This window comes from Lissotriton vulgaris, chromosome 2_2, assembly GCF_964263255.1.
Source record: "Lissotriton vulgaris chromosome 2_2, aLisVul1.2, whole genome shotgun sequence".
Taxonomy (NCBI): Eukaryota; Metazoa; Chordata; class Amphibia; order Caudata; family Salamandridae; genus Lissotriton; species Lissotriton vulgaris.
In genome coordinates this window covers 40,843,486-40,862,490 of record NC_141688.1, presented here as the reverse complement: position 1 = coordinate 40,862,490, position 19,005 = coordinate 40,843,486, and the positions used below count along the sequence as shown (strand labels likewise).

The 19,005-nt window shown below is 45.4% G+C and overlaps 1 protein-coding gene across 1 annotated transcript in view; it reads left to right on the top strand.

Moving 5' to 3' along the window:
- Positions 1 to 19,005, top strand: part of NPTN (neuroplastin) — a 458,659-nt gene that overhangs the window by 304,595 nt on the left and 135,059 nt on the right. The window contains exon 5 of the mRNA XM_086959261.1: positions 12,592 to 12,865. Coding sequence (XP_086815387.1) covers positions 12,592 to 12,865 — 274 coding nt within the window. The remainder of the gene's footprint in view (positions 1 to 12,591; positions 12,866 to 19,005) is intronic.

The following is a 19,005-nucleotide window of genomic DNA, read 5'->3' as shown; positions in this document are numbered from 1 at the left end:
TTCTGGTTACCAATGCCCTTTTCCATGTCAGGTGGTCGTCTATTAAGATACCCAAATAGGGGTATTCCCTCACACGTTCCAATTTGGTGAGCTCGATACAGAGATGTTTGGAACTTTTTACCTTGGGCCCGGAGTGCATTACAAAGGTCTTGGTCTTGTTCACCTTTAGCCCAAGCGAAAGCAAGTAGGTACAATATTTGTCCAGCTGTTTCTGGAGCTGTACTAGGGTCCTGGCAAAAAGTACAGAATCGTCAGCGTAAAGTAACGCTGGAATAGGGCGATGATTAATGGTAGGTAGATCCTGACTCCCTTCTAGCATGGCTTCTTCCAAACCGTTAGTGTATAAGTTAAACAGGAAGGGAGCCAGGACACAACCCTGCCGTACTCCACGGGTTACTGGAAAGGAGGATGTTAACTCTCCACCCCTACCATATCTTACGCAAGCCGAGGCATCTGTATAAAGCTCGCGCAAAAATTTGATGAGGGGAGGATCAACACCCAGCTCCTCCAGAATGGACCACAGCTTGACGTGAATTACGCAGTCAAACGCCGCACTAAGGTCGACGTAGACCATGAATAGGTTGCCCCGTTTTACTCCCACATATTTCCCAATAAGAAGGGTGAGATTCAGAGCCTGTTCGACAGTACCCAGTCCCTCCCGGAATCCATATTGGAGGTCGGTAATGATGTTCTTTTCTGCCGCCCAATCCTGTAAGCGTTCCAGAATTAGGCGACCGGCGACCTTACCCAATGAATCCAGGAGGGAAATGGGTCTGTAGCAGGCGGGGTTGTTTCTTTCACCCTTCTTAAAAATTGGAAGGAGTATCGAGGAGGACCAAGAATCCAGAAGGCCGATGTTTAAGACTGCGGCCATCAGCTGCGTGATGACTGGGGACCATAGTTCCAAGTTACATATAAATATGTCGAGCGGAGCACCATCCGGGCCCGGCGCTTTACCTGTTTTAGAGGAAGAAAGTGCACTTATAACCTCTCCTAGGGTAAAATGGAGATCAATTGGATAAACCCTTTTTGTTGGGGAGTCGGTTATCGAGGTGGATTGTGCAGAGTGTTCCGGGGGTTGATCACTAAAGATCTTGGAAAAGTGAGACACCCACTCGTCGGCAGTCACGGCCACATCCAGGTGTTGGTGTGAGCTAGCCTCCAGCAGGAATGGGGATTTAACAATCTGCCAGAACTGAAATGCTGTCCTTACTCTGGCAGCTTTCATGTAATTGGGCCCACAGTTTATTTTTGTGATCTTTTTTACAACTCGTTTGGGCCTGCTTGTATTCTGTTCTTAATTTAGCTACAGTATCTTTATCTCTATTTGGATTGTGTAGCTCTTTTTTTAAAGCGGTTAGGGCTTTCCGACAAGCCGTGTTGAACCATCGAGGCTCAGAGTGATTGCCTGGATTGGGCTTTCGGGTTAATACCTTCTGGATGGTATTGAGGATTTCTCCGAAGCTAGTAATAATTTGCTCATGGGAGGAGTCCTCATCGAGACAGGTGGAAATCCAGGGGAGAGCCTTAGCTATGACCTTGCTTGAGGTAACTGATGGGTCAACACTTGACCATTTCACAGAGTAACCGTTTGTTTTATCCATAGTCAGTGCTTTTTGGGTCAGCAAACTCTTCTTCAGTGTGTTGGGAGCAGTCGTAGGTAACTTGATCTTAATACTGTTAGGAAAATGATCACCGGCTATTTCTGAGCCTGTAGTAAATTGGTGAAGCATACCCATTACAGGATAAGAACATAGTATAAAATCTATGGTGCTACGACAACCCCTGCCATGAAAGGTAGGTCTAAATTCCACAGGTGGGTTTACGAGTTCATTTGCGAACATCACTTCTAGGGACATTAGGCTATCATTAAAAGAGTCTCCTACAGGGGTATGGGTAAAGTGGGTCAACGGGGAATCATGTTCATCTAAGAGGCCACAGACAGTTTTCTTATAGTTAGGGCACAGTTGTACATTAAAATCCCCTCCCCATATTACATTGCTCATAGCTGAAGGATACTTAACACGTTGTTCAGTTATATACAAAGAAATATCAGACACAGTCTTTGCACAATCTGCTGGTGTTAAATTGTTGTAAAAGTTTATAAGAGTGTAAGATGTACCATTTTTAAAAGTGAGCAAAATAATTTGATAATTTGGTGTGGTACGTAGGGTTATGGTTTTCTTTGCTGCTAAAGTGTTAGAAATATAAACCACAAGGCCCCCCATGGGTCTACCATGTGTTGTTGGACTGGCTGGGGAGTGAAGTGTTATGTATCCTTGTATATGCAGTGGGTTAATTGTCCAGGTCTCTTGCAGGCAAATTATCTGATGCGTGATGACAAAGTCTAACCAAGGTGCCAGTACAATCTTGGATCGGAGACCTGCAACGTTCCAGAATATTATTGAAACTAGGTGGAACGACGGGGTTTCAGTACCATAAGCTGGGCATCCTATATGCGAAGGAGTCTTAGTTATTGCGCATGGATCGAAATTTAGAGAGAGGGACTGGATGTCACCTTGCGTGTTACATATGATAGCGGGACTGGGCTGAATATCAGCGCTTTGACAGAGGTTTTTATTATCTGTGGCAGTTGTAGCTAATGTAATTAATGGTGACTTTATTTGAGTCGATGGACTTGGGAGTTGGAAGGAACTTACAGGCGACAAGGATAGAGGGCTGGAGGGGGATATATTCCTGTCTACCAAGACGGTGGTGAGTGGTGGTCAGTCCACCATTTCTAGGCAGTCAAACCTATTATAAGTAGGGACGCCCCCCCAATCTAGGTATGGCATGTTATCTCTACCTCCTTGTCCTGCCCAGTTTGACCAATCCGAGTTACTGTTCCAGTTGCCTACCTGGGTCCAGTTCCACTCGGGGCTTGGTTGCATGGGTTTAGCTGGAGGATAGAAAAAGGCTAGTCTTTTAGTGCCGATTCCCTCAGGGGATGTTTGGGGACCCCAAGAGGAGATCAACTCGACAGTTTGGGGATCCTCAAAGTTTATGATTATACAATCTCCTGGGATCGTTTTACGCTCCCTCCCGATCCACGGGACTCTGCGTACCGAAACAATTCTATTATTAGAATATGGAGGAAGTGGGCGATTCAGTGACAACCAGTGGATTATTTTGTTTTTTAGGGACCATCCCGGTTCTTCAGAATTGGTACGCAGAACTGGGACCCCGGTCATAATGATAATGTACGGGGTCGCTTCTGGGGGAAGGTGAGCAGGCCGGGCGCCGTTACGTCTTGTGTTATAAGAGACGTTTTTTGAGGCTGGAGTTTTTGTCGAGGATTTTACCGGGGTTGTTGTAGTTATTGTGACGGGTTGGGCCTTTGCTACAGAGGGAGCAGGACGTAAAGAGATGGAAGTGTTTTTAGCTGCGTTATTAGTTGGAATTTGCTGCGCTGGTTTGCTAGGTGATTTGGTGGAATTCTGGTGAACCACCGCTGTGGTGGTCGCCACTTTCTGTGGTTTGGATGTTTGCAGAGAGTTGGTTTTACCTGCATTTTTAGGTTTTGGATTTTGAGGTTGAGGCACTGGGAGTGAGGGTGTTGGGATTATGGTCAGACTTTTCTGATCATTTAAGTCATTTGTTAATGAGGCTAGAGATTTTAAAATTTTCGAAAGTGTTAGCTCAATGGGTTTCAGGTGTAACTTAAGTAAAGCCTCTATAGACACCAAAGAGAAGGTCTCATGTGTACTGGGAGCCAGTTCGCTATGTAGATTGCCACTTGGGTTTTGGTTAAGTGTGTCTGACGAAAGATTGATTATTTCAGGCGCTGTGGTAAGCGTTGACTGTTGAAACAGTGCTGGGTAAGATGGGGATAAAGCTGAAGGAAGGGGGTGATCTGAGGGGGGTATCAGGGGATCCTGTTGTATGATGACGTTATTGTGGGAGGTTTTTTTAGCACCCTTTTTCACTTTCCTCTTTTTCGGAATGGCCCCCTCCCTCTGACCCCTTGCATTTAAGGAGGGAGAAGAAGGAGAATCCTCCTCAGGAGGGATAGAAAAGAGGAGTGGGGTTCTCTCGAGTGACGGAGGAGTATGTGGTGCAGAAGAGGGTGAAATGTGAGTAGTGGAGAGATCGATGGATACTGATAAATCCACTATTCCAGGGACAGTATGAGTCTCCAGCTGTAAACCAGCGTCTACAGAGCGTTGCGGAGTTTTGGCTGCCGCCAGTAGTCCCAGGGAGGAGCGTCTGGCTGCGGCCAAATCCTGGGAGACTCTCCTTTCAAGTAAAAGAACACCTTGATTTATGGCATCGTTTGCTTTAGCAATAAATTGATCTATAGGCCCTTTGACCTGTGCAGCATGGGTAGGCTTGGTGTTTCTAGTAAGCCTAGGTGACATGTTACGTAATTAATAAATATAGCGCTAAGTTAATTAACCGAAACGTCGGGGTTTATAATACGAGTACTACAATAACAGCACAGAGGATACGCTATCAAGGGGGTGGCCCAGTCCAGTCTTACCCGGTCTTGAACGAGCTTAAACGGGCCCGCCCTTGGCCCGGGCTTCGCCTCGCGCTTCTCCTCGCGCGCGTCCCGCGTTGCGTGGAATGCAGCTAACTTTATGGGGAGGTATAAGGGGCGTTACCGCCGGGGGAAGAGGCGCCAGGTGGTAGAAGCAAGGGCTTCTGGGCCTCGCAGTCCCCCGGTGCAGGCAGCCAATGAGAGTTTGGTCAAGCGCTCGCTGGGAGCTGTTGGACACTCCGGGGATCACGGAGGAGCTCCCACCAGCAGCGCGACCTCCAGTAGGGCTTGCAAACAATTGGGCGTGGGTCCGCTGAAACTCGTCCTTTGCTCAGCGCTTGGAAGGTTCTGTGAGTGGCACCCGCGAAGCGGGTGTCACGAAAGGTAAATAGGCGGCGGCTGAAGGTGGGCGTTACCGCCGGGGGAAGAGGCGCCAGGTGGTAGAAGCAAGGGCTTCTGGGCCTCGCAGTCCCCCGGTGCAGGCAGCCAATGAGAGTTTGGTCAAGCGCTCGCTGGGAGCTGTTGGACACTCCGGGGATCACGGAGGAGCTCCCACCAGCAGCGCGACCTCCAGTAGGGCTTGCAAACAATTGGGCGTGGGTCCGCTGAAACTCGTCCTTTGCTCAGCGCTTGGAAGGTTCTGTGAGTGGCACCCGCGAAGCGGGTGTCACGAAAGGTAAATAGGCGGCGGCTGAAGGTGGGCGTTACCGCCGGGGGAAGAGGCGCCAGGTGGTAGAAGCAAGGGCTTCTGGGCCTCGCAGTCCCCCGGTGCAGGCAGCCAATGAGAGTTTGGTCAAGCGCTCGCTGGGAGCTGTTGGACACTCCGGGGATCACGGAGGAGCTCCCACCAGCAGCGCGACCTCCAGTAGGGCTTGCAAACAATTGGGCGTGGGTCCGCTGAAACTCGTCCTTTGCTCAGCGCTTGGAAGGTTCTGTGAGTGGCACCCGCGAAGCGGGTGTCACGAAAGGTAAATAGGCGGCGGCTGAAGGTGGGCGTTACCGCCGGGGGAAGAGGCGCCAGGTGGTAGAAGCAAGGGCTTCTGGGCCTCGCAGTCCCCCGGTGCAGGCAGCCAATGAGAGTTTGGTCAAGCGCTCGCTGGGAGCTGTTGGACACTCCGGGGATCACGGAGGAGCTCCCACCAGCAGCGCGACCTCCAGTAGGGCTTGCAAACAATTGGGCGTGGGTCCGCTGAAACTCGTCCTTTGCTCAGCGCTTGGAAGGTTCTGTGAGTGGCACCCGCGAAGCGGGTGTCACGAAAGGTAAATAGGCGGCGGCTGAAGGTGGGCGTTACCGCCGGGGGAAGAGGCGCCAGGTGGTAGAAGCAAGGGCTTCTGGGCCTCGCAGTCCCCCGGTGCAGGCAGCCAATGAGAGTTTGGTCAAGCGCTCGCTGGGAGCTGTTGGACACTCCGGGGATCACGGAGGAGCTCCCACCAGCAGCGCGACCTCCAGTAGGGCTTGCAAACAATTGGGCGTGGGTCCGCTGAAACTCGTCCTTTGCTCAGCGCTTGGAAGGTTCTGTGAGTGGCCACACTCTAAAACTACACAGTTACACGAAAGAAATCTTCAAAGAAACGTGCACATGCAGGAAAAATGATCTTGTACGTTTAAGCTAGGATAAATTAAGACACCAAATGTCAATTAAAATAATGGGAGTCAAAGGTCTCTAGCACTACAGTCAGTAGTGAAAAAGTGCACAGAGTCTGAAAACCAGCAAAAATAAGTTCAGTACACAGTCCAAACAGGAAGTCAGAAGGCAAAAAGACAGGGGAAATCATGCCAAAAGATGCCAGGTCTAGCAGTGGCCAACAAAAACAGTACCTTAAAATTGTTGCCAATTTCTTGTATTCAATTCGAGGTATGGATTTGCCAGCACACTGCAGGATTCTTTTATTGAACATTTACTGTTCTTCTAAAATGTAGAACACATAAGTAACGGAATGTAGCCACAACGACAGTGCCAGAATCCACCGATTCATACTGCTTCCCCACAGTCCTCCAAGAGAATAACTGCCGGGCAGCATTAGAACCCAACTGCATCATGAATCAGAACATTTTAAAATACAGTAAGCCTTAAAACACAAGAAAGAAAATGAAAGATGTACTATCGCATGTAATACAACAAGTGCCAGCGCTCCTCTCAATTGAGGTTGGAGAGTGCAGCTTTGAGCAGAGACACAAAAGGTATTGCAGATTGTGGCAGGAACCAAAGTATGGATACTGTGGAGGGAGAATGGTAGTACAGAAAGTGTATAAATATGGTGGCAGTAGTCTTGTGTGTTTTTTTCTGGTCGATTTGGCATTACATAAATATTGATGTGAGAAGGATGCATGAAGCTAGATAGGGATTGTTTTGAATGGAAGGCAACGGATGAGGGGAGGGAGGGATCACGCAGATGGTAGGATAATAGGTGTGGAATTGCACTATTGGGATGGGGAAAGGTGGCAGGCAACTTGGTCATTCTTTTAAACATCTGTGTGGGGGAAGGAAGGCTTGATGGCAGGACATCTGGTAATGGATGGCTTCCACATGACTTCTCTGTCCCCTGTATTTCCTTAATGAGCTCAAGAAGTGGGTGTGGGGTGGACCACACTTAAATAGGATTTTATATGGGTATCTGTGGATAATGGGGATTTTTTTCACTGCAGGGTTCTGGATGTCATCATATTGAACTCAAGCTTCATTCTTTGTCTTGTTAAAGTAAGAAAAGTAAACATTTTATTGCACAATTTAAAATCCATGCAATATGCACATACAGAAAATGACATATTAAGTAAAAAAGAAGTATTCAAGTCTGTTAAAAAAGACAATAAAATTGATGGATTGGGTAAAGGGAAGGGAAAGCAGAAAAGCCAAGGGAATGTCACTTAGGGGGGTTAAAATTCAAGCTTGCTCAGAAGGAGTTAATTTCTGTGATGAATTTTACAAAGCGAGTAAACCTCATCTTGTTAAGGTGTCTCCAACCAGTTGATAGTGAGCTACCAGTAGCTTGTAGACACTTTCAGAGAAGCTCACAACCTTGAGTTCATTTTTAAATGAGCACTGAGTCATGTTTTTCTGTCCTAGTTAAGGGAAGGCTGTGTATTTGTTATCATCAGATTTATGACCCAGGCTGGGGTCCTGAAGTGAAGAACCAAAGAACTGAGATTTTTAACTCTTAAATAAAAGTCCATGTCAACTCAATATTGGAGAATGAGAGCAAAATTATGTTTCTGAATGCTTTTAAATGGGAGAAAATGAAAATGAAAATTTACCTTAATGATTAATTTAACTCCTCATTTTTATTTTCTCCCATTTCAAAGTGCTGTGTTTACAAACAGCAGGCCTCTTGCTTCCAGTGGCCAGTAGACACTGCCATATAGATAAGTGAGGAATAGTCATTTTTTTTGTAAATGTGACAAATTCGAAGTGAAGTAAAATATTTGTATGAAACAGCAAGTCGTAGGGCTAGATGTATCAACAAAGCATTTTGCGATTCCCAAATAATGATTAATACCGAATCGCTATTTTGTAATCACAAAATGCAATGTATCACAAAAAAGCGAATAAATACCGATTCTGTAAATTCGCATTCGTAAATACAAATTCCCAATTTGTGATTACCAAAAATCGATTGCGCAATTTAAAGAATCGCTAAATTGTGAATCTACTATTTCGATGCAGCATGAGGAACTCGCTACCAGGAAGTGAGTTTTCCCATGCCCACAAACCTGTGTTCTGTGTGAGAGAAGAAGTCAGACTACAGGAGCACAGCACCTGGGATCCTGTTTGGATAGTTGAGCCAGTGGAATCCAACAAAGATGGCAGCTGAAGACAGTGGGAAGGGTCAAGCAATGCGTAAAGGAAAAATAAAATTCAGTGAGAAGGAGTTGTAAGTCCTCACTGAGGAAGTGGTCATGCACCATGACAAACTGTTTGGGAAGAAATCACTCCATGTCCCCAAAAGTGAAAATATAAAACTATGGCTGGACATACAAAGAAAAATCAATGCAGTGGGGGTCACACATTGCTCAATGAAGGATCTTCGCCAGCGCGGGTATGATCTGCCCAGCAGGGCAAAGGCAAAGGTGGATGAAAGGCTTGCAGAGGCAAAGAAGATATTAGGAGGCCCACACACTCAAACTGGTTTCACACCCTTGGAAGACATGATTGAGTCTACCCCCCAGCCTGAAGCTGTCATAGGAGTGACCAAGATAGACACATCTGTGGGATCCAGTACCTCCCAAAGTAAGATGAACTTGAAAGTACACGCGCATGTTATGTGTAACAAATTAACCAATTTGGGACAGCAGGCAGAATGCTGCTAATACCACTCCGGTCCACATATAGTGACAACCCAGCAATGCATTATGGTAGTAGTCAGTAGACACAAGAGGGAAGGCAAGGAGGTATGACCAAACAGCATATGTGTATTTAAGTAATCAAAGCAAGTGACCACACACACTGGGTGATAAACACACTTTAATGCCAAAAACAATGCCCAAAAAATGTGAATGTCACATAGTAGTACACAAATATTTACACTAAACAAGTGGTGCTTAATGACACAGATATCCGAACACCAGAGCCAGAAGGTAGTCCATCCACTGACCCTCTGGAGATTCAGCAACAGCCCCCCTCATCCCAAACACCTGCACCTACAAAGACGCAGGAAGCAGTGTCACGTCTACCTGATGGATGAAGAAGGACCTGCCCACAACCGAGGCAGAGCATACACCTCCCAAGATTCTGGGTCCACAAGCGTCACCACAACATCCCAAGCATGAGGCACAGGGCAATGGCACAGTTGGAAGAGGAGAAAGGCACCAGCTCTTCACTCTATGGTGGCCCTGGAGGCAGCAATGTTGAAAGTGCAGCGCCTACAATGCAAGCAGATGCGGTCAATGCAGGCACAGCTAGCTTCCATCAAAAACAACATCTCAGAAATGAAGGACACTATAACACAGTTCAGTACAGCAGTGATAGAAGGCCAGAGAGAAAGTAAAAGCAACTTCAGGCACATGACGGATGCTATCAGGGAACACTGCAATGTCCTGAAGGAAGACGGTGTCCAACCGCAGATGGCACAACCAATTACTTGGCCGTTTAGATGGCTGCACTAGGGCTATCAACTGCATGAGTAACTCTACAGCACTCCTGTCTCGACGAGCAGTGACCATGCTAGTGGAAATGTCACATTGCAACAGTGATGTGGCCAGGGTTCTGTCGAACAGTTATAACCTGCTACTGTTGGTGGTAGCAATTTACCGGGTGGTGGTGGGGGATCGTGAGGATGCATCAAGTCTAAGCCCCATCACTGTACCAGTTATTGAATGTAGAAGGCGCAGTTCCAGACCATCCCCTGCCTCAGGTCTCATCCAGGGAGGCAACAGAGCACACAGACCGGGCCACAGGCGTGCATAGCTGCAAGAAATAGAATGGCCTGGAGTCTTGACCACCAATTAGGTGACAACCTGTCGCAATCAGGAACTGTGTAACAGTTCTTTTTGTTGCATCATTACTTTCTCTTTTATCCTTTACTTTGAATGTGTGAATGAACACAACCTGGATTCAGGGATGAATAAAACACATTAATAGTTTAACTTATGTAGTGCATTACTCACTTAAGAAAAGTTCTGTCTGATTTCAGCACATCTGTCTGCCATCTGCTACCCTTGCAACGTTTGCTGGTCAGTGAGGTTGACTTGATTCATCCTCCTCAGACTCAGAATTTTTGGTTGTTGCAAGGTTGTGCAACTTGGCACAAGTGGCCAACATTTTACAACATATTTACGGCCTATACTGCAGTGCACCTCCACCTTTGTGTAGGCAGCGGAACCTACTCTTCAGTAGGCCAGAGGTCTGCACTATCACATTGTGTGTAAACTTATGCGCAGTGTTGTATTTCCTCTCACTTTGAGTAGCAGTATTCAAGTATGTTGTGAGTATGAAGGAGCGCCCAGCATATGTGCTGTCACCTACAAGTTAATGGGCAATAGATTAGTCACTGTACTGCTTTACCCTATCCATAGAGTCTACTAGACTGTTACATTCATTTACCTAGCAGGTATCCTTTGCCGAATTCACTCCCAAGGAGAAATGTGTATATACACCACTGTGTCTGAATAAGAAAAAATTGTGCGTACTGCCAGGGAATTTGGCCATTATGTCAGTTATTATGTGTGAGGCATTACATGTGACCTGGATGTTCATTGAATGAGAAGATTTCCTGTTCCTGAACATGTACTCATTACCTGAGGGGGTACAGATGCCTACATGTGTACCATCAACACCAACTTATATAGGGTAATTGGGCTATCTGGGAAAAGACTAATTTGGTCTGCTGCAATTCCTGTAGTGTAGTGGGATATCTAATGTAAAGGTGTATCCTCTGGAGCATTGCGTCCAAGAAGGCATTGAAAAAGCACAAAAGCGCACTTTGGGTGACCCATCCTGCTGCTGCTATCATCACCTGGTAGCTCCCTGAAGCTAAAAGGTGCAGTGAACATGACGCGCACATGTGTGAGAATGGCACTAGTCCTGCAAGTTTAATGCTGCAGTGGTGGGTGTAGTTCATCTATCAGGTATAGGAAAGTAGCGTAGTCTCATCTATATTTGTCATAAATTTCGTACTCTGTCTGCTGAAACAGGGTTAGGTTCACTTTAAAAATGTGTTCTTGTCTCCTCTCCGTGCTGCTGCAGCAATCCTCATCCTCCTCACTATGACGTACAGCGCTGTCCTTGTGAAACATTCTGAGGCCCTCTGGGCCTGTCTAAATAGTATTCACCTGGTTACCACCTGATTGGAACAGGTGGTAATTTGCATGTGCAAAATTGCAAATTTTGGAATATTCGCAATTTGCGAGTGGTTCATACATTGGTATGCAAATAACAATTTGCGAATTAGCAATTAGAGATTCACAATATTGGTATTTCCAAACTAAGGAACCGCATTTTTGGGATTACCAATTTTGCGAATGCAAACACTTCCATACATTGGGAAGGCCATTTTGTGTTCACAAACTGTCAATTTTTGCGATTCGCACCGTTTGCGAACGCAAAATGGTTTCATACATCTGGCCTTTAATGTTTTTCTCCACTGCTAGTTATGTCTTGATGTTTTATGATGCATGTTTCTTTACTTTAAGTTACTCTCATTTTGACTGTTATTCAGTTAGCAAGATGCCTGCTGTTTTTTTAAACGTGACAGTTAGAAATGGATGAACATTAAACATGGTGGCATACTTCTAACTAAAAAATACAAGCATTATTTTAAGTTGGAGGAAAAAAGTGTTGAATAATGTTACTTATTTTGAAAATGTTTGCAGAAATTTTTTCTGCACTTTAAACTTCTCCCATTTGAAAAATAAAGTGTGAATGTTTGTGTTATTCATGTAACGGTACCACATGGCGAAAGGTATGTCCTGTGTCACAAGTACAAACAGTCCCTCAGTCATATGTATCCCATTCATATGTACATATGATCACACATCACCAAAGACCACGCTCTCACTGGCATATGTTGCAGCCCTGCCATATAGACCCTAGTCAGTTTTTTTTTTAAACCATGGTAACTGGCTCTATGGACGTTATGCTTAATCAATGAAGGCGTGGGTGGGGGTGTCTGGTAATGCGCAAGTTGCTTAGCCTTCAGTAGCTCATGATGATTTTCACTGATGAGAATTAGCTTTCGCTACAAAAAAGTCTGGAGACCCCTGGTCTAGCTGACACTCGGAACCTCCTCAGTGAAAAATATCTGCATTATTCATAACCTGTGTACAGATCTGTATGTTCTCAGTTAGGCGGTGAATGCCTGCAGGTTCTTAGGTTTGTATATTAGATACACAATGCCTTCAATGCTATACTAAGGCATCCCAACATTTAGTGTTGTGTGGAGTAAAAAGCAGAAAGATACACTACAGAAATTATAGCCTGCAATCTAAGTATCATAAAATATAACTGACTGAGTTGGCTCAATGACGTTAGTTTTAGACTTTATATAATCTACCTACATCTTTCAGTCTTAAAGTGATTCTAGTGCTTGCTTATTCTCTATGCCCTCATTATTTGAGTTTAGTCATCTCTTGCTTCATACTGTAATTGTTTCAGTTTGCCTCCTCTTTTTCATCACAGGTCATTAACAATGCGTCTGAACGCTTTTCCATCACCAAAAAAGATAACTACACGGAGCTAACCATCGCTAGCCTGCAACTGAATGAAGATCCTGGCGAGTACTCTTGCAATGCTACAAACACAGTCGGCTCGCAAGCAGCTACTACCATTCTGCGTGTTCGTAGCACCCTGGCTCCGCTCTGGCCATTCCTTGGAATTTTGGTTGAAATCATCATCCTCGTGGTTATCATAGTAGTGTACGAGAAGCGCAAGAGACCAGACGAGGTCCCAGACGGTAAGAGCTCCAAGAACAAGGACTTCTAAAAGAATGTGAAATGTCTAAGGCTCCTCCCAGTTTTCCATCTGCCTAACAACCATGCATCACACTGCTCCCTACTTTCAGATGTGTAATACGAGGCATTCAAGAAGGGTTAGTTATTTCATTCTCATTGCACTTAAAGCACGTCGTTTTTAAGTGCTGCTACAGTCTCATTAAATGTGAATCATATGGGGGGGGCCTACTGTAACATTAGAAATTCCACTAACCAAGGCCAGCCTATGGAAATTTGAATGCATGTCTTTAGCACTAAGAATACTCAGATTTTTAGTAACTTCTGTACATGCCACAGCTCTCTCAACAGAAGTGAGGCAATATCCTGGACTTTTGAAATTACTAATTCAGAAGGTAGCACGTAATCTCCGTTTCAGAAAGTATTCTTGAATCAAAGCAGCATGTCTGAAACATTCTAACATGCAAACCTTAAAAGAAAATACATTGGTGGGCATTCACTCACCTGAACACATCAAGGGATTGGTACAACGATTAGGAATTAAGATGTTTGTTGATTTCTTTGCCAGGTGGTTGAGCTACCTGCTTTATTTTGAGAAGCCAGGACTGTGGGCCAATCCCAATAGTCTTCAATGTAATTGTAGACGTTTTCTTCTAGACAGCGATGGGGAGATTACATAGAGATGTGCCCTGGATATGTAACAGTCAAGCTTCAGTTTTCATTTTTTCACAATTTTTATTAGAATTATTTGAACCAAAACTCGAATAGAAAAGCAAAGTACGAATTTTTAATTCACAATTATTTGATTCAGTAACTTGAACATGCTTTCTTTTCTGAGCATTTATTACGTGCTGTACTCGCCAATGGAAAACGAGCAGGTCTTGATACTTTAATGTTTCAGTCTGGAAAAAATTCCAGCCTGTGTCAAATACAAATATTGTAAACACAAGGAAATGATGGATGGAGTGCTGAAAGTTTTCAGACATACATCCCTAGTCTCAGATCTGGGTTGAATCCATTAACGTTCTGTAGCTCACATCGCCACCTCAGTTCGGACCTAGCTATATGCACATCAGTCTTGACCCTGTGCCACATGGGAGCAGTCCAAATACAAATATTGCCCGCTAGAGTTGTGCGCCAGCCTGCTCCTTGCTGTAGTATCAGATTGAACAGGGAAACCATTGTGCTCACCAGACACAATAACATATACACACACCATCAAAGAATACAACAAACTAGTTGTTAAGCTCAGTTGTTCACCTCCGTTGATTTTGCCCCCTTAGGTGCCATATGCTGAATCATCTGCTTGGCAGGGTACCACACACTGGCTTGGGCAAAAAGAACAGCTAGAATTTAATTGGCTCGAGAAGGTCTATCTACTTTGCCTCTGCACTGAGATTGAAGAACAAAAATATGTTCTTGTAATTAACTTTGATTTCCCTTTTAGACATCGTGACTATGAAGGTGTCATCATACAATAATTCCTTGTGCAGTTACCATTACCTCTCCATGGTTTTCAAAGCAGGAGTTGTGATTGTTATGTGCTACTTCCTTTAGGATGATCACATCACCACCTTGGTCTGGATTAATTTGTGTTTGGAATGATTCCATTTCCTCTCTTAGGCTTTGCCCACCAACTCCGCTGGCATCCTAATGTTGATAATTACAGCACATTTAGAATTCTCCTAAAAAAACTACTTCAGCTGGCCCAGAACAAGGGTAGGAATCGCACTAGTTGCCTGCCATCCTTCCCCGCAGAGCAGCGAAGAGCTCTGCTTTCCCCGCTAGGCTGTAGACTTCTGTACTAGGGGTCTACTAGGGTACGATACTACTGCGTCTGGATACCACGTCATAACCAGGGAACCAGACCGGTGTTAGTACACCATACACTCTCTTAGGTCCTGATGAAGTGCCGCATGACCCGCTAGGGGCAGTACAGGCACGAAACATGTCGACCCATTACACTGTAATAGCCCTCTAGGAACATTGCATCCACATAGGGCTCCTACATCTTTAATTGATCTGGAACTACCTCAGTTAATAAATCATTTCAGAAGAAGACTGCTCCAAACTTATTTTAAGCCACTTCCTGTGCACTACCCTGCCCCCGCAAGCACCTCACTGCTTCTTCAAAAGATGTCCGCCAAAGAGCCCTGTTTACGGGAGCCCGTCAGGCATAGCAGCGCCGGCCAGACGAGGAGCATGGCCCAATGATGAAGCATGACATCCCCCTCGGTGTGTAGGGCATCACGAAGAAAGACCTCGCCACCCCCTTATCTCCCTGTTAGGAACTGCACACCCCTTCGTTACACAGTTTTCTTTGGAGCCTGTGTGCAGGACCTGCCTAAACACAGCTCTTGGTCCCTCCCCCCTTTTAGACATCTTCTTAATGTTGACGTTTGCAGCACATTTAGAATTTTCCTCAAAAAACTGCTTCAGCTGTGTGATGAAACCTGTTGCATATATTTTGTTTGGATGGGTGTAACTTCTCCAAAGTTTGCTATAACTGTTGTGTAATCCTCAACTCACTGGCATGACTTTTTTTTCTTCATGGCGGATACTTGAGGTTTTATGGTAACTATTTTGATTTCATCTGATGGCATCAATGTTGTCAAACGTTTCATTCAATGAGTAGACAGGTTATTAGATTTCTCTCTTAAATTGATCCACTCTTCTGATATACCGATACCAGATAACATTCCTGCAGGTTAAAATGCGTCTCTGGATCTCTGTATTGTTTTGGCCTTCTGTTTGTCATCCTTATCCACTCAGCCTTTTCAACACTTTCAGCACTTTATGAATCCTCTACATTTTGGTTTTCTTTAAGTAGAAAATGAAAAAAGCAAGAGAAAGCCCTCAAAGTTTCTACCTCTGCTTTCTACAAGACAATTGCCAAACCTGAGAAACTATGAAGTAGCAGTTACTATGCTTAGGGCAATAGGGCTTTACCCATTTGGCTTCTCTTCCCCTGCCTTAGGGCTATTACATTCAAGGGATAGTCACATAGCACACCATCCAGATTCCTAATCCAAATCCACTAAGTATTTAAGATCACACTCCTCCCATTTGAGAGGGACTTTTCTCCACTCCTCTAAATGTATTTACTTCACCTGCTTTTTAAGAACTGCTTGCCTCGCTTACTCTATCTGCTTGCCATGTTAACCTTTTGATAGTGCTTTGGGTGCTAGAGCAGGACACCAAATAACAGGGCTCGAGAGATTAACACTTGTATTTAACCTATATACTCCATCACCTAGGTCAATGGAAATTTTAATATTTTTAGTCACAGTGCTGAGTTAACGGAGACATGGCAAACTTGTACGCCAGCTCGTTTGGTCTTTGTGTTTGACCAAGAGAGAATTATAAGTAGTTTGTGGGTGACTGATACTGGGTCTCAGGTCGACACAAATCTAGTATATCACATCTCCTGAGGCGGAAGCCGGGAGCTACAGGCAAAAAGCACCTTCTAATTTTAATCATTGTGAGTCTCGATAGAAAAACTTTGTTTTTTTAAAAACAAACGGAGAAACACGAGTGAATGTGTGTGTTGATTTAAAAAACCTCACCGTTCCACATTTCCAGACTCCTGCCCACAGCCTTGCAGCGGATCTTAGCGCTGCCGAGGTCACTCAGTCGAATCAAATATTGCCGCCATTTCCCGCCGCACCCTAATGCCACGCCCCCTTTTACCAGGCCACGCCCCCCCGGACTACATAAGACGCGAAATCCCTGCGTCTTGTCAGAAGATCACATCTCCTGAGGCGGAAGCCAGGAGCTACAGGCAACAGCACCTTCTAATTTTAATCATTATGAGGCAGATATATGTCGTTACAACACGCGCGTTACAACGACCTACCATTACAACGCGGTTGTAACAACACAAGTCGTTACAACGACTTGCGTTGGGGGGGGGGGCGCAAATTTAAAACATTTAAATTACTATTCCAACACCAGTCCCCGTGGATAGCAGGGAAGGTGTTGGGATAGTAAATTAAATGATTTACTATCTTCGAGCGCCCCCCAGGGCAATGCGTTGTAACAACTTTCGTTGTTACAACGCGTGGTAATAGTAGGTCGTGGTAACGCACGCGTTGTAAATGTTGCGCACCTTGTGAGGCACGATAGAAATACTTTGATTTTTTTAAAAACGAACGGAGAAACACGAGTGAATGTATGTGTGTTGATTTAAAAAACCTCACCGTTCCACATTTCCAGACTCCTGCCCACAGCCTCGCAGCGGATCTTAGTGCTGCCGAGGTCACTCAGTCCAATCAAATATTGGCCTCATTTCCGCACCCTAAGGCCACACCCCCTTTTACGAGGCCACGCCCCTCTCCCACGACACCTTCAAACTATAAATTATGTGTATCTTTCGGACGCGCAGCGGGCGCGACATTTGCGCGCCAAAGGCGCGCCTAAGGCAAGCCCGTCTGCGCCCGTCCGCGCCAGCTCCGGGCCTAGGGCCAGCCATACTGTTAGGTCCTCTACCCGCTCAGAGACTAACATAGACCAGAACACAGCTCCTAGACCTAGGTAAGACATCCTGCTCGTCTCCTACTTCTTGCAACTTCCCCCTACCCAGCCCTTTTCTGCACAAATGCCTAAATTGCCCTTGCTCTCTATGCCCCGACTGGACTTGCCCCCGCAAACCCGCAACCAATAAGCCCCCTCCCACCAAAACCTACTCCATGGGATTAGTGAACTGCCACTCTCTATCCTGCCAAGCCAATGACATCTGGCTTTTATTGTCCTCCACATCCTGGGACGCATTATTCTTAACTGAGACCTGGATTAAAGACTCCTCCAACCCAGACATCGCCCTTGCTGTACCTGCTGGTTACAGCTTTACTGGATTACGCCGTGAAGGCTCCAAAACAGGTGGAGGAATCGCTGTGATCCTAAAGAATCACCTGAAAATTACTTCTAGGAAAATCACAAACATCAAGCCTATAGAAGCTCTATACTTCTCAGTCACAGACTCCACAGCTGCCATCTCCTCAGGGATCTTGGTTTACAACCCCCGAACACTCCCCAACCTGCCATCTTAGAGCTATTGGCAGTCGCGGCAGATCTCTCTTAAACACCCCCACTTCATGGTACTGGGAGACTTCAACCATCATGTGGATGTAAGCAGCTGCAACCACGCCTTTCAGCTCCTGGATTCTATGCAAAATCTAAATCTGTTACAAAAGGTAAAAGGCCCCACTCATACCGCAGGACACACCCTCGACCTTATTTTTTCGAACTGCGAGAAACTTAAAATCCTCCCCCTTACCTCTGACTTGGTCTGACCATTACTTAATACCTTTCGAGGTTTCCTTGGCCCAAATTGTCAAACAGGAGTCCGCCATTAGAACACAAGGCAGGAAATGACACAAGGCAGGAAATGGCACAAGCTCTCATTAACTGCCCTAGAGCAAAAATACCTCAACAATCTTAACCCTCTACCGGACGAGCTCGACGTTGCGGTGCGTATACTAAACAATGACCTCACGACCGCTATAGAGAAAATTGCCCCATTACAAACCCTTACTTCCCACAGACAAAAACCGTCTGCCCCATGGTTCACTCAAGAACTTAGAGCACACAGAAGCATGTGCAAAAAGATGGAACGACTTTGGAGGCAGAACTATGACCCAGGAGCCAAGGCCCTTTACCGACAAGGCCTTAAAGAGTTTCGCAACCTCAAATGCCACTCCATGAGCTCCTACTTTTCAGATACTATTGCCAAAGCAAAAAGCTCGACCAAGGCCCTTTTTAATATAGTGAAAGATTTCACTCCTCCTAGTGCACTGTCCACTCCAGTACCTATTTCCCAAGCACTGAGTGAAAATCTATCAAACTTCTTTGAAGAAAAAATAGCCAATATTGCGGCAACTATCCTTCAGAACGGTTCCAACATTACCGAAGACCTTGCCACTAACTGCAAACATGCATTTACAGCATTCCAACCACTTACCAAGGAACTTGCCCTGAATTTTTTTTTGGCTCTCCCCTGGACCCAGCCCTGGACTTAATCATGAATGAAATTGCCCCCTTAATCATTAATCCCCTACTCGAAATTTGGAACTCCTCTTTAAGCACTTGTGTTGTCCCCTCCGCCTGGAAACACGCATTGCTAATCCCAATCCAAAAAAAAGCAGGC